At 51.2% G+C, this 22,941-nt stretch overlaps 1 protein-coding gene across 1 annotated transcript; it reads left to right on the top strand.

Annotated features, from left to right (window-relative positions):
• The first annotated feature begins 6,782 nt into the window (after nucleotides 1–6,782).
• On the top strand, nucleotides 6,783–20,312 carry LOC147646276 (uncharacterized). Its single transcript, XM_086873673.1, has 15 exons — nucleotides 6,783–7,165; nucleotides 8,826–8,863; nucleotides 9,306–9,437; nucleotides 10,920–11,054; nucleotides 11,327–11,668; nucleotides 12,115–12,204; nucleotides 12,603–12,777; nucleotides 14,248–14,311; nucleotides 15,008–15,056; nucleotides 15,435–15,547; nucleotides 16,140–16,257; nucleotides 16,681–16,780; nucleotides 17,245–17,441; nucleotides 18,792–18,929; nucleotides 20,046–20,312. The coding sequence occupies exons 1-15, from the start codon at nucleotides 6,889–6,891 to the stop codon at nucleotides 20,172–20,174; spliced, it is 2,097 nt and encodes a 698-aa protein (XP_086729799.1). The 5' UTR covers nucleotides 6,783–6,888; the 3' UTR covers nucleotides 20,175–20,312.
• The last annotated feature ends 2,629 nt before the right edge of the window (nucleotides 20,313–22,941 follow it).

Genomic DNA, 22,941 nt, shown 5'->3' with positions numbered 1-22,941 from the left:
TGGCCCAGCTGCATCCGTGCCCCTGCGGTGGGATGCTGTGGGACTGGGGGGGAAGAGGGAGGCGGCAGTGGGTGCTGGGCCTGGGGGCAGGAGGAGAAGGGAAGGAGAAGCAGGGTTGAAGAACAAAATGGTCAAAGGATTCATGTGGGAGGAAAAGGTGGGATTATTCAGGAGGAGAAATAGTAGGAGGAAGCAGAGTGTGAGGAAGAGTAGGAACACATGAGGAGGAGGAGCAGGAAGAGGAAGCAGCACAAGGTTCCACCCTCCCTGTATGTGCAGTCCCAGGAGTGTTGCCCTGGAGGTGACTGGGGAGGGGATCCATGATTTTGATGGGGCTGAATCTTGGTGTTTCTGAACTTTATTGGGCTAAATGTTGGTGCTTTGTTTTTTTGCAGGGGCTGAATCTTTGTATTCTGGAGGGGGTTTTTCCTGAATTTGGTGTTTGGGTAGTTTCTGATCTTTGTTTTGATGTCTCGGCTGAATCTTGATGTTTTGGTTTGTTACAGACACAAGATGACAAATGACTTCCTGAGATGAACTTGGGCATGGAGGAACCCCCAGTCCAAGGCGCTCTCCTCTCCTTTTCCTCCTAACCAGGAATTTTCATTCCCAAGCTGTGTCCAGATGGAAGAGGAGGAGAAAAAGCCCCAGAGATGCCGCACGAGGAGGGGCTGCAAACCCAGCTCAGGGAGCTGCGAGGAGGAAAGATCCCCCCAGTGCTGGGAACACGGCCAGAGATCCAGCCAGAGCTCAGATCTGGGGGAGAAGCCCCACAAGTGCTTGGAATGTGGGAAGGGCTTCAGAAAGAGCTCTGAGCTGCTCCAGCACCAGAGGATCCACACTGGGAAAAAGCCCTATGAGTGTGGGAAATGTGGGAAGAGCTTCAGAGATACCTCTAACCTGATGAGACACCAGGTGATCCACACAGGGGAACGGCCCTACACCTGCTTGGAATGTGGGAAGAGCTTTGGGTGGAGCGCTGCCCTGAGGGCACACCAGCGCATCCACACTGGGGAGAGGCCCTACGAGTGTCCCCAGTGTGGGAAGAGGTTTCAGACCAGCTCCTGTGTCCTCGTACATGAGCGGATTCACACAGATGAGAGGCCCTTCCGCTGCCCCAACTGCGGGAAGGACTTCAAGCACAACTCTCACCTCAACAGACATCGGCGCATCCACACTGGGGAGAGGCCCTACGAGTGTCCCCAGTGTGGGAAGAGCTTCTCACAGAGCTCTCACTTGACCCAACACCAACGGAGTCACCATTAAGGGAAGCCCTGCGAGTGCCCCGAGTGCGGGAAGAGCTTCGTGCGCTGCTCCAGCTCCATCCCCCATGGGAGGATGGGCGTTGGATGATCCCCAGTGACCCCCGTTGGGCAGAGCCCTGGTGATCCGTGGTCCTGGTGATGCGTGTTGGGAAGACACCTGGCTGGGAGGCTCCACATCTTCCTGGCTCCCTGTGGGCACCTGGATGAAATCAGGGGAATGAAAATCCATCAGGACACAGACCAACAATGGGAATTCCTTGGGGAGAGTGGATTTGTTAACTTTCAATCCTGGAGAACCTTTTGCCGCTGCTTCAGGAGCTCTGTGGACAAAGAAAAGGGTGTGACACCAGGCTTGGGGTCCCTGAGGAGAGCACACACACTCTGGGGAAGGCGATATCCCAACCTAAGGACCCCCTCTCACATTCTTGCTCAGGTAGAAGCCGAGCCCCAGTGCCAGGAAGACAAAGCCCAACACGGAGACTCCAATTCCCGTCAGCATCTTGCTGTGGGCAGTGCTTGACGGCATCTCTGGGGGGTCTGCAAAGGTCAGGACCTCCAGAACCTCTCAGAGACACCCCAAGCCCCTCCAAGCACCCTCCCAGTGTCCCCCAGCCCACCCAGGACATTCTGAAACATCCTTTGGGGTCACTAATTTTAAATAATTAGGTATTGTAGAAAAATTAGAGATCTTAGCTAGAGATAGGCCTTTGTGGAACTAGTTTGAGTTGATGATGAAGTGAGAAGCAGGATTTGAGATAATGAGTCTTGGACTTAGGTAAAAAATTACTTGTCATTGTATGTTTGTTCAGCTGTGCTTATCATGAGAAAAGAGAAACTGATAAACGGGTTCAGGAAGATCACAGACCTTACATCTGGAAACCCATTTAAATGTCACAAGGGAGGAAACTGGAGTTGTAGCAAATGTCATTTGTAATGTCAACCATTGTAAAGGTAGAAAGGTGAGAGTGAGGAAGAACAGTTTTCCTTCATCTCTTGATAACTCCTCCTCGCCAAAACTACCCCCTCCTCAAATTACGGAGTTAACCACGCAGGCATAGTGACGTTTTAAACTCATTACCATGAATTTTAGTCTGAAGTGGAGCATGGGAGGTGTTAAGCATTAGGAATATGTATTAGTATTAATATGTATTAATATTTTGGATATTCAAGACTTCTGTAAATAGACACTGGAATCTTTTTTCAACTTGCAGTGCATATTAAGGGGATGACTCCCGCACTCGCCCAGTGCTGTGATTAAACATCCACTTTGTAACTTGAAACTGTTGGAGAGGATTTTTGTCCATTAACAGATTGATGTTGATACTGGATTGTTGCCGCCAATTTGTTTAGTTTTATTAAGTTCAGAGTTGGTTTATCCCAGTTGCTCCCCCGTTATCCAAAATGGTTTGTCCCCAGTTGCCCATCATTGTAAACCCTTCCCTTTTTCCAGATTGTTCCCCATCCATCACCCCAATCCTGCCCCCGAGTCCTATCAATCTATGTAAACCCCACCTTTTGTTCCAGTTCTTTCCCTGCCTATCATGCCTTCCTTTACGCCCTATTGATTGTACAACTGCCTTCCCTCCCCCGGGTCCCTGCCATTGGTTCTGCGTATTGTAATCCCCACCCACAACTCCTCCCCTGCTGCTGTCCCATTGGTCGCTGTATGGGCCGCCCACAGTCCTTAAACCTGGCGCAGGGCGGTGCCCAGTGTTCTCGGCTCAGACCTCTTCCCTTCAATTCTGGCCCGTACCTTGTCTCCTTCCCCTACACCTGTTGGAATAAACTTGGTCCTGGGAAATTGGGAGAGCCTGAGCACTCTTTCTCCCTTCGCCACAACCCGTGTCGCCCTGTGAGCTATAACGCCAGAGCGCAGAGGAGCTCTGGAGGTTCCAGGTTGAGCCACGCAGTGCTCGCCTGGTTCCCCACTCCTGCCGCTGCCGTCGGCCAGAACTAGCCGAGGCGTGAAGGGCCGAGCGGGCAGCAACAGCGGATCAATATCGCTATTTTGGTAAATCGCTCCCAGTCTCTTCCCAGCCTCCCCAGGATCCACCAGAGCCCCTCCTGTTCCTCTCAGGATCCCACAGCCCCCTCCCGATTTCTCCCCATTGCCCCTGGACCCCCAAACCCTCTCCCAGTCCCTTCCCAGCCCCACCAGGACTCATCAAGTCTCCTCCCAGTCTCTTCCCAGCACAACCAACCTCATCCCAATCCCTGCTTTCCAATCTCCTTCCAGCTCCTCCAGGCTCACTCAAATCCCTCCCTGTGACACCCAGCACCCCCAAACTCCCTCCCAGTTTCCACCAGGAACGCCAGAACCCCATCTCACCCTCCTCAGCATCCTTCAAACCCCTTCCCAGCCATTCTTGACCCCCAAACCCCTCTCCCGGTTTAAACCAGTCTGTCTCAAACTCCCTCCCAGTTCCTCCCAGCACACCCCAATCCCCCTCTGGGCCCCCCCAGTGCCTCCCCCGCTGCCCCCGGCGCTGTGGGGGCCGGGCCGTGCCCCAGTGCCGGCTCAGGGGGTGCTCCAGGCTGCCGTGCTCCACCTGGCAGCTGGAGCTGAGCCCGCATTGCCGGGGGCGGTTTCCAGCAGCACCAGGAGCTGCTGGCTCCAGTCCCCGCTGGGGAGCACGGCAGTGGCCAGCACGTGGCCCGAGAGCTGCTGCTGGCCCTGGGAGCAGCTCAGCTGGATGTGGGCAGGGGAGAAATCCATCAGGGAGCAGAGCAGGCGGCCGGGGCCGGGCTGGGAGCTGGAGGGCACCAGCGAGATGGACACGCTGGGATGGGCACTGGGGATCAGCGGGGACAGACTGGGATGAGCTTGGGGGGTAACTGGGAGAGATGGGAGAGGCGTGGTGTGGTGTCGGGTGGGACCGGGAACAGGCTGTCAGGGACTGGGGAGGCGCTGAAAGAGATGAGAGTGGATACTGGGACACTGGATGAAGGCGCAGATGTCTGGGAGTGGAAGGAGGAATGAATTCGAAATGGACTGGGAATGGGCTAAAAGGAGTGCGAGAGACTCCCGGGCACTGGGAGGGACTGTGGTGGCACTGGGCGGGACTGTGGTGGCACTGGGAGGGACTGTGGTGGCACTGGGCGGGACTGTGGTGGCACTGGGAGGGACTGTGGTGGCACTGGGAGGGACTGTGGTGGCACTGGGAGGGACTGGGAATGAAGTGCGCGGCGCTGGGCGGCCGAGTCCAGCGCGGGGCTCTCGGCTCTGTGGATCCGCCCGGCAACTGATGAGTCATCAGAGAGACGCGCTCTGATTGGCTGAGGGGCGGCAGATCCACGGAGAGGCGAGATGGACAGGCGGGGTCACTGGGAGAGGCTGGGATGGACTGGGAGAGGCTGGGATGGACTGGGAGAGCCACGGGAGCCATTGGGAGGGACAAGGGGCCCCGGGGATGGGCACAAGGAAGCCTGAGGGCTCTGGGGCGATTCCCAGGGAGGTTTCGAGGGACAAGGCCAGGCCCCTCTCTGTGCCCCGCGAGCAGCGGCCCGGACAGAAAAGTTCAGGAGCGGGAGGAGGTGTTTCTCAAGATTGATTTTAATCCTCATTCTCCTGGTCTGATTTGCTCAGTCCTAAGTTCAGTGCATTTCCCCATGTTGGGCTGTTGTGCCCCTGTTGGTGATCCCTGAGTGACCTCTCCCTGCCCTTGTCCCGACCCACGAGGACTTGGATTTGTTTCAGTTCAGTGGAATTCATGGTGATTTGGGAGGAGCTGGAGCAAAGCAGCTGGAAAGCACAGTGGGCTTGACAGGGACTGAACCCGGGCAGGAGTTGGGGCTGCCTCGAGTGAGCTCTCACAGTGTGAACCTTCATGGGGTCTTTCTAAGGGAATTTTGTTGAAGTTTGACATTCTTTATTAAAAAGCAGAGTCACAAGTGGAGCTCTGCTTTCAGTTTGAAATGAGGGGATGGAACGTGGGCACTGGGACTTCTGTAACTTCAAGTTGTTCCTTGATGCTGGACACTTTAGCTTTGGCAATCTGAAGCCCTTCAGCAGCAATGTCTCTGCCACCCCCTGGTTTCTGGCTCAGACCCAGCTCGCAGCTTGGACAAGGTCTGGGCTTTGTCCTCTTGAGCTTCAGGAGCCTCCCGGGAAGCACCAGCCCTCCCCAGCCCACCCTTGGCAGGACTTTTTCTTTTCTCTCTGCTGATGATTTTATCCCCAAAACTGCCGTGGGAACGTTGTATCCAAGCACATCCTCCAGCGCTGCACTTTCCTCCTGTGAATTCCCTGTGCAGGGAATGTGTCTGTGCTTTTCCCTGCTCTGTTCACTGACAAACAAACCTGAGCCCGTGGGACTGTCAGAGCTCCTTCATGCAATGAAATCAGGTTGTGTTTCTCATGGCATGTTCTGGAGGAGCTTTTCTTGGTGTGTCTTGTGCTGCTGGAAATGACACAAGAGCCAGGAGGGAACAGAAGCTGCTGCTGCCCGTTGGCTCAGGGCCAGGGAACCAAGTTGTGCTCCCGGGCAGTTGGGCCCTGCTGGAAGCAGAGCCGCGTTTCCCTTGAGCAGCTCAAGCTTGTGACAGCTCCAAACAGGAAACCTCAGCAGAAAACTCTTCCTCCAAACTCAGCTGCTTTCCCTCCTGCAGCTGTTTGGGAAAGAGCCTCAAAGCACAGACTCTGCTGGGAGCCATTGGTGCATTTCCTCCCTCCCGGCAGCAGCAGCTCCTGAGCCCTTCACGGGCTCCTGGCCCTTCCCAAACCCTTCAGCTCCCTTGGAACTCTCAGCATGCACTAACATATGTATTTCTTTCATATTTAAACTGAATTTAAACTTCTCCTTTTCTCTCCTCTCTATCTTTTTTATCTCCTCTTTATCTCCTTTAATCCCATCAGCACCAGTAGGATGGGGATGGAGTCTTGGGGTGGGTGTGGGATGAACTGAGGATCCAGCAGAGAAGGGCAAGGCAGAGGGGAGAGGACTCAGCCAACCCTTCTCCTGCTCTCTCCTCCCCCAGGCTCCAGCTAAAGCAAGTCAGACTGGAAAGGATCCCACAAATGCTGTGTTCTCCTCCCTCTGAGCTTGGCTGGGGATCCTCAGCTTCAGCCTGGTGCAGTGGCTGAGATTCTCTAATTTGACTTTTTGGCTAATGCACTAAATTGAAGAGGTTTATTATTACTTAATCACCTTTCACCTTTGCCAAGTTCTGCTGCACTGTGTCTGCTTTTCACCCAATACACTGCTAGCTCACCTACACACATGTGCTTCTTAGGATAATATTTAGATTCATAGCTTACTCTATAAAATCACACAATCACAGATGAAAACTCTCCACCATCTCACTCAATACAGTTTTTTATTTACTTATGGCATATTCTTACTTGCAGCTATAGGAACATAAGCTTACGAATTCTCGACTCAACGTCTGTGAACCTTTAGCATTGCATGAACCCAAGCTCCTTCCAAGGCTGTCAATCAAACCCTTCAGTATCTGTGGAAGTTTCTGTCTTTCCATTTCCCACAGCCCACCAAAGGATTTGTGACACTTTGTGACAGAGGAGAACCTGCCAGGCAATTTTGTGTTTGCTGTAGGGAAGGTTGGGTTGCTCTGCATCAATTCCCAGAGCAGCGCAGAGCATTGGCTTTGTGATGTCAGGGCATGGATGCCACCTTGTCGTGGTGACATCCCAAGGTTGCCTTGGTGCACGGAAGGCCTCAGGGTCAGAGCAGCTCTTGGGCTTGCTCAGTGCAGGAGCATCCTCCTGCTTGAGGCGTTTGTCAGTGGGCAGCTGCACACTGACAGGAGCCGTGTTTGTTTTTGTTGTGGAGCAGAGTGTGCAAACTGGCACAGCAGTGCTACAATGATGGAGCAGCTCGCTGTTGCAGTTTGCGCCATTTATGGCATTGGCTATGCCGGCTATTACCTCACCAACCTGGCACGTAAGTAGAGGTTTTCCCTGGCTGGAACCTGAGCTGGCTTTTGTAGGTCTCCCTGCTCTTTCTTAGTGACCGGGTTGCTATTGAAACACAAAGACCATGAGGATGCCCCTGGTTTGGTAAAGCTCCTGTCAACACCTTCAGCAAAACACGGGGTGTCTGTAGCCAGGGGGCTGCGGGCAGCATTTGCAGGGCTTCTGTTCCCTCCATGGGAGAGCCTGTGGCAGCAGAGTCTGGCATTTCCTCACTTTGCTGGCTCAATCTCTTGGGGTGACTTTACTTTTAAGATAGCTCTGAGAGCTCGGGAAGTTGAAACTGCTGGAGGCTGATGGGAGTTTTTTCTCCTGACTAATTCCTGGCCATGGGTGAGAATTGGCAGCGGTTTTAACTATTGAGAAGTGAGATCAACCTGTGAACACCACCTGAAGATGTGAGGCCGGGAATTTCTTGCTCTCTTTGGTTTCTGGCTTCTGACGAGGTCACAGGGCTCTGTCTCGGCCTCCTCCCCCCCTCCAGGCCGGACAAGGCTGCAGAGGGCGGGGTGGGGGGAGAAACAGAGCCGGCCAGCCTGACTTGGTTTGCAGTTTCTGCCACTGAACTGAAACCTGACACCATCAACATCTGCAGCTTTAGCAAGATTTTAACTCTTTTACTGCCTGCATGAGACTTCCAGATTAATCCTTTTTTTCCAGAGAGAGAGAGAGGGAGTGATCAACCATCTACCCATCAAAGAGAGTGAAGAAAAACATTAAATCGAGAGGGGGAAGAGAAATAAGGAGATGCTTTAATAAGCTGAAATATTTTTCTGTTAAAGCTATGGGCATGGACAGTAGTGTTCTGAAAAAAACTCCTTTAATTCATGACAGAGTATATTGGGAGGAATGGAGTGTTTCCAAGTGTGGATTTTGAGCAAATGATGAAGTAGTTGTGACACTGTGAGATGCTGGAACAGAGCGGGAGAAGTAAGAGTTGAAGATTTGTGGCTTTTAAGAAGCAAAAAGAAAACTTCTGTTTCCAGGAGGCCTCACAAAAACAGATAAAGAGAACTTTTGCCTTTGAATAACTCAATCATAAAAATGACATCCCTAGACTCATGACCCATAACACACCTCAGAGTGATGGGAAATGGGAGGAGACAACTGATGGCAGATTTCCGGGCAGCTGGCATCAGAGAAATAGAAAGCTATGAAGAAAAATAGTTTTCATGTGAAAAACTCCATAGATAGCAGAAGAAGACTTCTGTTTCTCTACAAAGACTGATGAAAAGACTCTAGCAGGAATTGGGACTGTTGTAAACACCAAAGTTCCAAAGTTTTTTGTCTCCATGTTGTCATGTAAACAAGGGAATGGTTGGGTAGTGGGGGAGAAAAGGGTTGTTCTGGAAGTTTTATTCTGGTTTCTTATTCTTGTAGTTTTTGTCAATAAACTTTCTTTATTCCATTTAAGTTTTAAGCCTGTTTTGCTCTTGTTCTAATCCATATCTCACTGCAAGAAATAAGTAAGTTTTCTAGTGTTTTTTTAGTTGCTGCTTTAAACCACACCAGTCAAGCAGGACACCTTTGAAAATGCAGACTGGGAGATCTTCTCAGATGCTGCTCTAAATAGGCCACGGTTCTCTCCAGTTTTCTCAAAGAATTTGGTTCCTTTTCCTTGCCCACTGCAGGTCATCTGAGCCGTGTGTTCAGAGGTGCCGATCCTGAGGTGAGTCAGAAAGGAACATTTGATGCTCCTGGTGTTTCAGAATTGTGCAGGGAACTGTGAGCTTGGCCTGTGGCAGTAGAGTGCAGAGGGCCAGCTGGGTGGGCTGAAAGAAGATCCATTTCCATGTTTACAACAGCAATAGCAAAGGCATTGTTGGCTATTTCCTAATTTTCCATTGCAGAGCTTTAAAAGAACTCAAAGCTCAGATTTGCAGAGAGAACGTTGATTGCTGATAGTAGCCAGGGTGAACTCTCTAATTCAGAACTATTTGCAGCCTGGCTGAATTAACCCATTTTAATTTAGTTGGAGAGACTTAGAATCCCATTGCTATCAAAGCTGATGATTTGTGCTTGGTAGAGCTGGTTGTAGAAATCGAGCTGAAGAGAAATAAGGTTCTAAATGATAGGAGCTGCCTGTCCCTAACTCCACCATCTGTCCACAGAGCCCAGAAGCAAGAGCAGACTCTGCTGTGGCTCCCTCTGCTCCTGGAGAAGAGGCCAAAGAGGAGCAAAATGAGCAAAAGGAGCACGAGCCTCCAGCTGTGGTCACAGCCCAGCCTGACCATGCCCAGACAGTAAGTGCCAGTGCTGGGTGCTGCTGTCTTTAGTGCAAGGCAGAGCTGCAAGTTTCTGAGCAGCCAGCACTTGCTGTTGCTGGCTGAGGATGCTGAGTGCTGGAGTCCTGCCAGCACCCAGCCATTCCCCCATCCTGTGGCAGCTGGAAATTGGGCTTTGAGCCGTCGTGCTGAGGCCCCAAAGCGCTGCTGCCTGCGGGTGAGCAGCTGGCTGCTTGGCTCAGGGAAGCTCTGTCTCTTGGCTTCTGCCAAGCCATGGCCAAGGGCTCACACGGCATTTCTGGGGCTCACAGGGCTTGCTTTGTTTGCTGTCCCTTTTTGGAAACCTCTGGATGAACTGGAGAATTGTTCTGCAGTTTTCTGGAGTAATTCTTCACTTCTGCAGAGTCTTTTAGGCCACCTGTCTTTTGGCTTTTGATAAGCTGCAAGGAGATGATTGTGTTGTCCATGAAGCTGTGGCCGGCCATTCTTGTCCTGTGTGGCCAAAGAAACAAACTGTGTAGTTCTGAACCCTTCTTCTGAGGCAAAATCCACAAGTGGCAAGTTTCTCTTGATACGTTTTGTGGTGAAGTCTGCAGCTTTGGAAACTGCATTGGAGCCTAGTGTGGGGGCAAAGCTGCAAGTACTTGAGTGCTGTCTTGTGTTGCTAAGAACCCCTTTAGAGATGGTTGTTTTTTCTCCTCAGAGCTGTTTTCCTCCTCCTGCCTCTTCTGTCCTGACACTCCCTGTTTAACCTATAAATTTCTGCCTGTCCTACTGAGGTGGGACAATTCCATGGTTTAGGTGGTTTTTGGTGACTTTGGTCATACATGCATTACATGACCCATGGCTTCCTTCACTGGCATCCCTAGGGGTGTGTCAATTAATTTGTTGCTGGGGCCTTTTGAGGATCTCTGTCAGTGCCACTCAGAATTCTCAGCTGACAAAAGAGGGAGGAGAAACACCTTGGTCCTCTTCCATATCCTGAGGTGGCCATAGAGGCTCTCTGACCTGCAGCAGAGGATCCAATTGCACACATCCTTGTCTCCTGAATGAGCAGGATTTCTAACAAGAGTGTAGATGTCAGAAGGGCAGGAGTGGCAGGGCAGGCCTGAAAAGAACATGAACTCCAGCAGTGTCTCTCCCAAGGGCTGAGCTCACCCAGGAAGCCCCTGCAGAGCCAGGATGGAGCTGTGGGACAGGGCTGGCTGTCAGTCACTAGGGAGAGACAAGCAGGACACAGCAGAAGGGGAAGGAGGCCCTTGAGAAATGCCCCACATTTCCTGTCAGCTGTCCAAGAGTCTGTTGGAGATTCAGTGCCAGATGGGCCCTGATTGCACTGCCAGGGTCACTTTGGAATCTGTGCTTCCCCACGGGCAGAGAACAAGGCAGGAGAGCAGCAGCACAGAGCTTTGGGAACGTGGGAGCCCATCAGCCTTTGAGTCTTGGCCCACAAATGTTGGATGAGAAGTTGAAGCCCATCTTCTCTTGCTTTCTCTGCAGGTCCTCCTAGAGAAAGAGCAGGAGCAGATTGTTTTATCAGGACGGCCGTGCCAGCCTGAGGGAGAGCTGTTCCCAGCCCAAGAGCAGGAAGAGCAGCTGGGGCAGCAGGTGGAAGAGCCACTGGAGAATGGCCAGGTAAGGCTGACCCAGTAGGGGACAGAGTGAAGGGCAGGAAGAGTGGCATAAAACGCAGCTCTTGGGACTGAACAGGCCACGAGTGCCAGAGGCCCTGAAAGCAAAGAGCCTCTGCAGAGATCAGCAGCGGGACAGGAGGTTACAGTGGAAGCAGAGGTGGGTAGGGAAGCAGAAAGAAGTGACTGAATGAGTGTGATTTTGAGGCTGAAACTGAGGAAGAAGCTGAGCCTGATGGCAGCTCCCAGGCACTTGCTCTCCATTTGTGTGTACAGAACATCGAGGCAGAGCCCCAGGCAGAGCTGCCCGAAGCTCCGAGGGCCATCATGGCAGTGAAGAGGAGGCCTGAGGAAGACAGAAGCATCGAAGAGGAGATGAATCTCCCCTGGCAGAGAGGAAATCAACAGAACCAGGTGAGTGAAAGTGTGGCCGACACTCCACTCATGGACATTCCTCTCTGTCATTCTTCACAGGCCTCCGAGGAGGAGCTTCTGGCAGAGCTGCAGGAAGCTGAGGCTAGGATCAGGGAAAGGGAGAACAGGCTGGAGGAAGAAAGAAGAATCATCGAAGAGAAATTCCATCTCCTCGTTCAGCAGCAAGAGGCTCTAGAAAATCGAGTGAGTGAAAGAGCGATAGGCACAGCAGTCACTGCAGTCTGGTGCTTTCTGCCCTTCTTGCCTTTCCTCTGCAGAGCAGCAGGGGGCTGGGCTGATGCCTCTCAGTGCCATCCTGCTGTAGTGTCTATCCCAGCTGCTTGGAAGGACATTTCCTGCTGTGCTCAATCTCAGCTGCTGCCCTGGACAGTGGCACCAGTCATTTGCCCCTTTTGCCAGCACTCATCTCAAGGGATTCCTGCTGGCCTGCTCCTGCTCTCCTTGTTTCTTCAGGGCTTTTTGCAAGTGAACACAGTCCCCCAGACAGATTTGGAATACAAGCTGCAAGCTGTCTGTATGCCTTGGTGAATCTGCTGCTGTCCTGCTCCTTCCCTTTGCTCACAGTCAATGAGCCTTGGCACACAGGGACAAGCTGTGGTCTCTGACTGCTTTGTTCTCTTTGACTTGAGGTGGACGTGTTGATATCTCACCTGGCAGCCTGCGAAGGCTTCCAGCAAATGCCGGCTGATGAAGAGCCCCAAGGTCGGCGGCAGGCACAGGTACTGTCCCAAGCACAAGTGCTGCAGGCTGAGCACCTTCTGAAGATGGTGCAGGAAAAGAGGACTGAGGGGGAGGAGCTCCAACATTAGAACAAGGAGCTGCAAATGTGTCTGCAGCCCTTGGAGGGGGAAAGGGATCCTTGGGAGGAAGTGGAATGGTCGTTGTTGCAGTCATCCTTCAGAAAATCCAGGAAAATGGAATATGAAACTGGCCATCAACTTGATTAAAACCAACCTTGGGTTTTGACCATTTGGTTCCAGAAGTGGGCATCCAAAAATCCAGTTGATGAGCTTTGCATGTGGCTAACAGCAACTTCCTAAGTGCTTGCATTTGAAAAGGGAACTCGGGGTAATCTCTGCAAGCCAGCTTTCTGACACAAACTCCTTTCTTCTCGCAGATCTACACAGGCTCTTCCATTCCATCTGCTGCAGCAGCAGCAGCAGCAGCAGCATCTAAAGGAGCCTTTGTTGCCCAAGCTGAGCAGTGGAGCCGGGGCAGTTTGTCCATTTCCAGCAGTGACACATCTGCTGCTCAGCTCCAGGAGAGCCAGGGAGACTTCGTGGAGCAACTGAGTACGTCTGGTGTATTTCTTGTCTGAGGGACAGTGTATTGTGTGCACGTGCCAGCAGAGCTGTAGCAAATGATCCTCCTCACTTTGGTGTCCCAGAGACATTTAGGACTCCCCACAGGAACTGCTGTGCTCTGAGGCAGCGAGAGAGCGCTCTGGCTGTTCCTGCTGCCTCTGAGGGCAGCTTGGACTGGCTTGGCTTTGCCTGGCATTCCCTTGCCACTAAAGGCAGAAGCAGGAATTGTTCTTGGATCAGCAGGAGGCTGTGGCACAGCAAATGATCTGTGCAAGTCCTGTGTGCTAGTGGCCAAACTGTACAGAATATTTGATTCCTAAATTCTCATTAGACTCCAGACTTCCCAGCACTTGTCAGAACCAAAAGACTTCAGAGATACTGATTGGTTTTGGGGTTTTGTCTTTTTGTTGTGGTTCCGTTTTTAGTTTTCAGTTTTTAGCCTTGTTTGGTTTTGCATTTAGGGGTTTTTGCTTTTTCTCCATCCTGAAAGAGCTGTTCTGCCCCATGTGTCTTACTGGTGTCATTTTTAGGACTGTTCTTATTGCCTCTACTACATCTACAAGGTTTTTATGAGAATGCTGTATTTTTGTCAGTGAGGACTCCTTTGAAACTACATCAGGTGACAGCAGAAACAGAGAGCAAGAGATGTTTTCATTGGGCCCACAATGAAGAAACAGATACTTGTATAACAATCTGTAATTAATATCCTAGTTTTATTCTTATAAAGATGTGTCCAAGAGACACATCCACGTGGTGTGATCAGATAAAACAGCACTGCAGGCATTTCTCAGGAGCGAGCCTGCAGCCCCTGTGCTGTGTATTCCTCAGATCCATGGCACTTTTTCATCCCTGATTCCCAGCCATTCCCATGACTCTTAGAATCCTACCTATTGGCCCAAGCCCTGCTCAGATCAGTCTCTGGGAAAACACATCAAGCCCTTTGTGATTCTGCAGCACAACCCATTTAATCTGCTACTTGCCCATAACAGCTGCCAGTGCTGTGCTCTCAGAAAAGACCTGGTGGGGCTGAGAAAAGATCCCAGCTGATTTGGTGTCTACCTTCACCTGCTGGGACACAAAAGGGCCTTGATCTGCACCTGGGTGTGTCTGATCTCCAAGGCAATGCTGTTGTGTCCTGAACAGGGGCCACAGCTTGTCAGGGGCTCAGGCTGGCTGTGTCTTCTTGCCATTGCTTGTCAGTGCTCATGCTTGGCCTTTGCCAGCCTTGTGCTGTGCCCTGCTGTGCTCTCTGTGCTTCATTTCCTTCCAAGGACTGGACAAAATCAGTCTCTCTGCTGCCCATTTGTACTGCACAACTGCCTGTCTTGTTGCTGCTGTGCTTGCTGCCCAGCTGACCACAGAGGGTTCAGAGCCCCAGACAGCGGGGCTGCCTTTGGCATCTCCTGCAAGTTGGGATCTCTGCCTGAAAGTCAGCATCTTGCATTTTGTTTCCCTCAGGGAGAATGGTGAACAACGAAAATCCCATCACAAAATACATTGAACTGGAAAGTCTTGGCAGCGGGTGAGTCCAACCACAGTCACTTCTACACAGCCATGAGCCAGGTGTTTCACTGGGGGAATATCCATCAAGTGGGAAGTCAGACAAGTTGTCCACATGTTTAGGCAGCGGGCTTAGTCTGCCCCATCTCTCAGTACTGGCCAGAATTTGTCAAGTGTGCTCAGAAGGCATTGTCAAAGACATCTCCATGCTGCCAAGGTCTTGCCTGCAGCAAGGAACAGAACCTGGGAAATCTGCTTGTCTCTCAAGTGTGGGACAGCTCAGGATTCATTTCCTTCGCATTTTGGGATGTCTCCAAATCATCTGGCCACACTAATGAAAGGAGAAGAATCTTGCTTGCCTGAAAGCATAACCTACCTCCTATGAGAGCTGTCAGATAACAGTTCTCAGGAACATTTCTCTCCAAGAGTTTGCTAAAGGAAATACTCCATGCTCAGGATTAGAATTGCACAGTTTAGAAGCTGATAGCCGAGATGAAGGAATAAGCTGCCTTTTGGAGCTGAGGCAGTAAAGCCCAAGGCTTCAGGAACAGGCCCAGTGCCCAGGCACTTGAGGGGAAAATGCATCATCTGCCTTCTGGCAGACCCCTCCTGCAACCTGCAGCTTTTAGGCATTTACAGCAGAGCTCTCCTGTCTGGACTGGCTTCCACTGCAAGATCTAAATGGCTTCTCCTTTCTTTGCTGCTGTTTTGTTTCTAGGGGTTTTGGAGAGGTTTCCAGAGCACTTGACATTGCAACAGGAGGAGAGGTAAATGTCAACAGCCCCTGCAGCCTCTGCTGCTCTCCAGGCCTTTCCCCACTGCTGACAGCTGTGGCTGGAGCTTTGAGTAGAGCTGTGCTGAAAAGGCACAAGAAGCACAGACTGGAGCCAGCCTGCAAATTGCACTTGGAACAGGCTTTGTGGACAAGGCAAATCGCCAGTGGCCACATGTCCTGTAACTGGCCCCCAAGGGAGCAGAGAAATGGGCTGTTGGAATGTCACTCCCTAATTACTCCGGTGATGAGGTCTAATCACAAGGCACTTTGGCACAGCTTGGCTGTGCCATTCCAAAATCACTTGCTCCATGTGTGTTTTGGTCTCATGCTACCAATTTTCTCAAATTACTCCTTTTCAATGTCATTTGAGGTGGCCATCAAGAAAATAAATGTGCAAGGAGTGAGTAGGAAGATACTAACCATGAATGAAATCAGGATCATGGAGAGTAATAGGAGTCCCAGGATCGTGAATTACTTAGCCAGGTGAGTGGTCACGGTCCTATCCCTTGAATGTTTCTTTACATACTACAAGCATGAGAGCTTAAAAACCCACTTTGGTCAGTGGCAGGAAATAGAGTTGTTAATGATTATTTCTCTACTTATCTCCAATGGATGGGAAGAGACTGCATTTTGTCTGCATGAATCCACCCTGGCAAATGCAGACTGAAAATTGTTCAAAAACCTGCATCAGCCCTATCTTAAGAATTCAATACCTTGTAAGTTCATTGCCTCCACAGTTCTTTGGGACTCAGTTTTTCAAGTTTCTTAAATGCTGATGAACCATCCAAGAGAGGATTGCCCTTGCATTGTTGCCCCTCTTTTCCATTGCTGTGCATGCCAGGAAGACTAGGTGCTTATTTCCAGAAATGCCATGCGTGACAGGTTTTTTATCTGGGCTCTTCCTAAACTGCCTTTCTCCTTGAGACAGCACAGACTGCAAACACTGCACAGCCTAGAGGCAATGTCTATGCCTTTTCTTCTGCCCTTGTCTCCAAGGGACCCAGAAACAAGACTCAAGCAAAAAACCAAGCTAGCCGTGCATGTTCACCTGCATGGCCTTGTTTCCTTTTTTCAGCTACCTTGTGCATGAGGAACTCTGGCTGGTGATGGAGTACATGGACGGAGGCACTCTGAGAGATCTCATCGACGAGATTCAAATGTCTGAAGGAGAGATTGCAGCTGTCAGTCGGGAGGTAAGGGATCCCATCTGTGCTTCCAAGGCCTTGAGCTGCATTGTCTGGGAAACAGGGGCTCAGAACAGGAGGGATTTCATGGGCCAAGCTTGGTTTCTGTGCTGCTGCTCGGCTATGGGCAAGCAAGAGCATCTCAAGTGAACTGTCTGCCAGTGCCCCTACACTCACTGGACTCACTTCCTGTACTCTTATCCCCTGCTCTTGTATTCTATCTCTGTCTCTTGCATTGGCATTTGCAGTTCTCCACTGAGAAAGGTGCTGCTCTGCTACTGTGGGAGCAGCAGGCTCTTGCTCTCAATGGCACTGTGTTCTGCCATTCCTCCCCATTCCCCTGCAAAGGGAACCTTCCACAGCTGTTTCCTTTCTTGTGCGATGAACTCACAGCACTACTTTTTGCCCCCCTGGTTCTCTTTTCTCTCTCAGTGCCTGCATGGTCTGGATTTTCTTCACTCCAACCACGTGATCCATCGAGATGTCAAGAGCAACAACATCCTTCTCAGAACCGACGGCTCTGTCAAGCTGGGTCAGTGTATTCTTGCTCAGCTTCAGCCTTCCAGGAATGGGGGGTGTGGGGCTGCTTTCAGTGACTGCCAGCTCCCCAAAAATGCTGCTGCTGGCAGTGCAGGGGTCCCCCCTGCTGTGGGCTGAAGGCACAGTTGCAGGGTGCACACAGCTATGACAAGGAGCCACAAGCAGCTAAGAGTGCTATTGCTCTGTGTGTGTCTGTGTGTGTTCCTTCCAGAGGGAGGGAGCTGCAATCTAAACCTTCAGGGGAACAAAAGGCACTGCTGGAGGAAGTGTAAGAAATGGGGGGATGTTTGAAGTAGCCAATTCATATTGCCTTGGCTAAAGCCCCAAGGAAACAGAGCAGGGAGTGTTGTCCAGGAAATTCAACTGCACATTCTCAACCTTCTACTGGGGAATTCTTTGGCTTGGTTTCCTAATTGAGAGTATTAAAATTAAAAGAGTATTTTGCTTTCTCCTCAGCTGATTTTGGCCTTTCTGCTCAGCTCACCCCTGAGCAAAATCAGCGGTGCTCGGTGACCGGGACTCCTTGGTGGATGGCACCTGAAGTGGTGAAGCGTCAACCATATGGCCCCAAAGTGGACGTGTGGTCTTTTGGAATTGTGGCAATTGAAATGGCCGAACAAAAAACTCCTTATGACAGTTTCACTGCTCGATCGGTAAGGAGCAAATACTCTCTGATCCCGCTGTCTTTCTCACCTGTCCCGGGTTCTCTGCTCACTGCACAAAATCCCATGGCCATCTGCTGGAAGTACTTCCACCAAGGCCCCTTCTGCAAATGGCCCTGCAGCACATTAGCATCTGCTGGAGCTTTGGTTGCAGCACTGGGGGAACTCAAGCCTTACCTCGCCCAAACCATCTCCATTCTCAGGCAGCATTTTGCTTTGCCTTAGAAGTCGTTCCAGCTCTTGTGGCTGTGTAGATGGCCCCAAGAATAGGAAACAAGCATCTCAGAGCTGCTGTTATCTTTCCAGAAATGAAGCAAAGAAACGCAAACCAAACCAAGTTTCTAAAACAGTGCTTTTGAGAGAAGAAGTGCAGCCCCATTCTTCTCACAGGGTAACTTGTCTGAAACCCAGAGATGAGGCTGTAAAGCCAGAGTCTCTTCTGCTTCTTGTGCAGTGCTGCTGAGACACTCAGTGACCACCTTCTTTCCTAACCCAAGCCACTTTCTCCATATCACCAAGCTGGAGCCTGGTGACGGGGAGAGCCTGCCAAAACCTCCTGTTTGTTTCCTGGCACTTTCTGGGATGGGCACAGCGTTAATGCATTGACTTGAGAATCCAACGAGCACAGGCTTACCACAGGGATGACACTTCTGATTTCACCATGAATATTTTCCTTTTGCCACATAAGGGAACCTGAAATTTTCAGAGTGCTGAGAGACAGAGCTGCAGGTGGCTCCTGTGTGCCCAAACAGGCATTTTCAACCCAATACATTTGTGGAGGCATCTTAATGTGTCTGTGTTGAAAATGAGATTCCAAAGGTTTGTTTCCTTCCCGGAGGAACACCTGCTGCATTTCCTTTCTTTTCTTCCAATTACCATCATTTTCAAGAACAAGACAATAAGCTGGATGAGTTTTGTTTTATGGCAGCTGTGCTTAAGGGACCAACAAGCACTGCAGAGATTCTTTTCATGTAAGAATCCTTGGAAATAGTAGGGTTAGTTAGAATAGCAAAATCCCTCTTCCAAAAAGGCTGCCAAGCTGCTGGGAATCCTCCGAGAAGGAAACATGTATTTGCTGATGTAGTTGCCACTAACTAGATCAGGCAATGAAATCAGCTGCCAAGGCAAGATCTGCTGGATGTTAGCAAAGCTGTGGCTTTGGGGCTTGGGTTTTTTCATGATACAGGAAAGTCGTCATCCAAATGCTACAGGAAAGTCATCTCTGCCTCTCTGCCAGGGCAAAAACTGCCACTGCAGAGTGGAGCTGGAACAATGGGCTCTGGGAGAGCAGTTCCAGATGGGAAAGAAGCAGGTGGAGCCTTGTGTTTCCTTTTTCCCCAGGCTAAATTCCACATAGCCACAGAAGGGAGCCCACAGCTGCGGCAGCCCGAGCAATTCTCGCCTTTGCTGCGTGACTTCCTGAGCTGCTGCCTGCAGAAAGGCGAGGCGCAGCGCTGGTCTGCCAAGGAGCTGCTGCAGGTAAAATGCCAAAAGGACTGCAGGTGAAACAGTGTCCCAGGGATGGGCTCCTCCTCCACTGAAATCCAAGGCATCAGATGAGCCCCCATCCTCCTCACTTCCAACCTTGGTGCTGTTCAGCTGACAGTGGGGAGGAATCCTAGACTGGGCTGGGCTGGCAGGGAGTGCTGGGTTTTAGCGCTGGCTAAAATCACCAGGGCACTTACTCATTTCTTGCTGGGAGCTCTGGATTAGGAGAAGGGCAAAACAGGCTTCAAACTTCAAAGGAATAACAAATTTTATTAGCAGGCCCACAAGAATAAGAAAGGTCTCACCTGTGAAGTGAAAGGGTTCAATCTCACCCAGGTCATGGCAGTCACGGTGTTGGATTTCAGGCTGTGCTGGGCCCCTCTCTCTGCCCGGGAGCTGCTGGGAGGGGAGGCTCGGCCTGGAGCCGTCGCTGCACGCCGGGGAGAGGGTTTAGTGTGGGCAAGATGTCAGCAGCCGTGGCCTGGCCCAGCCTGGGGCCGGGGTCCCGCAGCCTCCATCCCCCGCCCGGGAGCCGCTGGGCTCTGGCCCGGCCTCCCCCAGGAGCACAGGCCGTGGGCGAGCAGGGCCGGCCTCAGCAGAGCTCCGTTACCTTCGGGCTCCGGAAGCAAAGAGGGCCAGTGCCCGGGCTGGTGGTTTTCAAAATGTGCATCATCACAGAGGCACATCTCATTTCTAAATGGTGCAAAATGTTGTCAGTTCTCAGAACTAGCCAGCCATTGGCCTGTCTCAGGCACAGAGGAAGCTCCCAGCAGCTTCTCTCAAAGAAATCACTTCCGTGCGGGGTTTCTTACTTCTTTCCCTAAATGTCAATTCATCTCAAACTAACACACAGGGACATGGAAAGGTCATCTAGTCTGTGTCCTGCAATGAGCAGGGACATCTTTCAAGAGATCAGGATACTCACACCTCAGATATTTCCAGGGATGGGCCACCTACCAGCTCTTGGGGCAACCTGTGCCACTCTTGCCCCATGCTCCTGACCTACTCTGACTCAATCCCCTTTCCATTTAAAAAGTATTCCCCTGCCTTTGAAGCTCTTAGCTTGGAAAATCATGCTTTCTTGTTGTTTTCTTTTCCTTTCTGCAGCATCAATTTATAACATCGGCCATGCCTGGGTCCAGCTTGGCACCTCTCATCGTTGCCGTGAAGAAGTGGAAGGAGGAGGCAGGAATGCAACAATCAATTTATAAACTGTCTTCTCCATGGCCAACTTAGAGTAGGATTATAGAGTAGGATTGCAGAGTAGGATTGTAGAATAGGATTATAGAGTAGGATTGTAGTGCAGGATGGTAGTGTAGGTTTGTAGTGTAGGATTGTAGAGTAGGATTTTAAATAAAATTTCTAAAATCTCAACTCCTTTGGAACATTTCTCTCCTTCTGACCCTGTGAGAAAGCTCAACATTTCCTTCTGAACTGTCAGTTTTTTCTTAGAGGTGGAAAGTGACATTGATGGCTTCTTTGGTACAGTTTGTAAGGGGGGAAGGCTCCTCTTCATTCATCCTCCCCAGACCACACTGCCTTTGGAATATGGCCAACTGGACAAGTTTTGCCCAGCTCTGGCATTTCTATTTGAGGCAGAAACAGCAATGGCATTTGCAGGAAAAACCAAAGGAGGAGCGGTGCAACACAAACATCCCGTGCAGATGCAGGCTGTGCAGATGTGACTCGAGAGTATTTGGGTTCCTGCCACTTGGATTTGTATCCCTAAGAGAAATCTCTTTGGCTGGAGGAGAGTCTGGCTGAAGAGAGAAAGCAGAAAGAGCAGTGAGGGTGCTGTGCAAGGTCTCCTGTGGTGCAGAGCTGTCAGCGACTGTGAGGTGAGAGCGGGCCCGGCCTCGGCCAGGCTGGAGCCCCAGCAGAGCCCTGGCAGAGCCCGGAGAAGCCTGAGCCTCGGCACAGGCAGGCTGGAAGGAGGCCCTTGGAGCTGCAAGAGGCAGCAGCCTGGCCCTGGCTGCCTCTTGCTGGCACCAGGCAAATCCTCCGCTCTCAGAGCCAAGCTGGCAGCTGGCTGCTCCTGAGGGGAAGCGGCGCCGTGCTGGGCACAGCACACACTGGTGCCATGGGCTGTCTGGAGTCTGCACAGGAGGAGAGAAAGGCAAAGAGCAGCCCAGGGCTGCTGCCCTGCCTGACCATTGCTGCTCTTCTGCCGCCTGCCCTGGAACTCCTGGCAATGGTCAGCAGTGTGTGCAAGCACTCTGGGCACAGGGGGAGGGAGCCGGGCTGCTCCGCAGGCTCCAGCACAGGGCAGTGTCCTTCAGGCACGGCATTTCTGCCAGGGGAACCGAGGCCAGCGTGAGGCACTGACAGCAAGTCAGGGCACATCTGCACAAGCCAGTGCCTCACACAGCTCTGGGACCAAGCGCCTGCAATCCTGGAGCTCTGCACTGAGCCACAGCAAAGGTGTGAAATGCAGAGGGTTTGGCAGAAATATTCAGGGGCACCAGGCCAGCCTGCTTGGTGCTCTCTGGGGCACAGCAAGCACTGTGCAATGCAGCTCGGAGCTGCTGGCAGAGAGGGACTGTGGGCATGTGCCTGAGGCTTGTTCTTGAGTAGTGATTTGGGAGGGAGCAGAAGTGTCTCAGTAGGCAATTTGTGCTTTCTTCATGAATTGCTGAATGAAAGACACAATGTGGCTTTACACAGCAAGAGCACTTGCAGAACTTACTAAGTTTGTGTTGAATTCCCAGAAAAGGAAGCAGAGGTGTTGAAGTGTAACAAATAGGGCTCGTCAATTCCATTAGCTTTAACAAACAGTGCTGAACCCTGTATTCCCCCACTGCAGTGATTCATGTCTGCAAGTGGCTATCTTAGCCTTGAGAATAAAGAGAGTGGTCCTGGTAAGAAGGTAGCTGGAATGCATTCACAGGAAAAAAGTGGTTTTAGGAATCTCTTGACATCCAGAGGAGAAGATGAGGAACGGGTGTTTCCAAAAGATTGTGTCAAGGGACCGCAGTCGTGTTTGAGGCCCTGCCACATTTGATCCATGTTTGAGCAGGTTGACAAGACAATGAAGAAAACTGTATCGTTTAAGGGGTGGGAACTTGACCCTTGCAAGAGAAGCAATGTATTGGTCAGTCGGTGGGCAGTTAACTTTTGAAAGAGGAACAATGCATAATGGAGGCCTTGTTGGCTTGGAGTCGCTATTCTGAGCCATTGTGGCCTCATCTCATGCTGGCCCTGTGGGAGCTGATGCTGGAACTGGGAAAATGCCACTCCTGAGCAGGAGACATAAGGCCTGCGTCTGGGGTGGAGAGGTGAGAAGGACGAGGTGCACACTGTTTTGATGCAGGGGATGTCCTGAAAGGGCACTGCCTACCTGCCCTCCTGCTGAGGACGATGCTTCAGCTCCTTCTCCCGCTCAGCGGGTTTTTGGGAATGCTGGGGTTGGTATGCAGTATTTGCTACTGCAACTAATAGAATAAATTTGCTTTGCAACCCCATCTGAGTCTTGGGTTCTTTTGTGCATGGGTCTCCTCCTGAACCTATGACAATGAGACCAGAGACCCTCAGGACAGCCCTACTCTCATGTTGATAAATTCTGAGATGAGATTTAAATATGTCAAATAATTTAGGGGAATGTTTAGCCTGTGAGCTTCAGCAAAGTATTGAGTATGTCTTAGTTCCATGGATACAAACGAGTAGGTGAGATTGCTGGGTGTGCACAAGTTAGGGAAGGGATTTCCCACACAACCAGTGCAGAAATACAGTATTGCCTTCTTTCTAACTGTTTCTGAGCTGGATGTGGGGATCACACCCTGCTTGGTAACTTTCATTTTGGCCATTTCTGTTGAGCAGGTAAGAAAGGTTGAAATGAAACCTTTTCCAGCTGTTTCCCTCTGGTTTACCTTTTTGGGGGCCAAAGCTCTGTGCCGTAGGTGGCCTGAGTGTGTGAGGAGCAGTGCAGCCCCCACAAAGCTCTTGTTTTTCCCACAAGTCATCATGACTTGTTCCCAGGTGTGCCCAGCAGGAGGAAGAGCCTGCA

Source organism: Cyanistes caeruleus, unplaced genomic scaffold (assembly GCF_971803275.1).
Source record: "Cyanistes caeruleus unplaced genomic scaffold, bCyaCae1.hap1.1 HAP1_SCAFFOLD_103, whole genome shotgun sequence".
NCBI lineage: Eukaryota > Metazoa > Chordata > Aves > Passeriformes > Paridae > Cyanistes > Cyanistes caeruleus.
The sequence above is the reverse complement of the archived record's forward strand: the minus strand, read 5'-3'. Positions and strand labels throughout refer to the sequence as shown.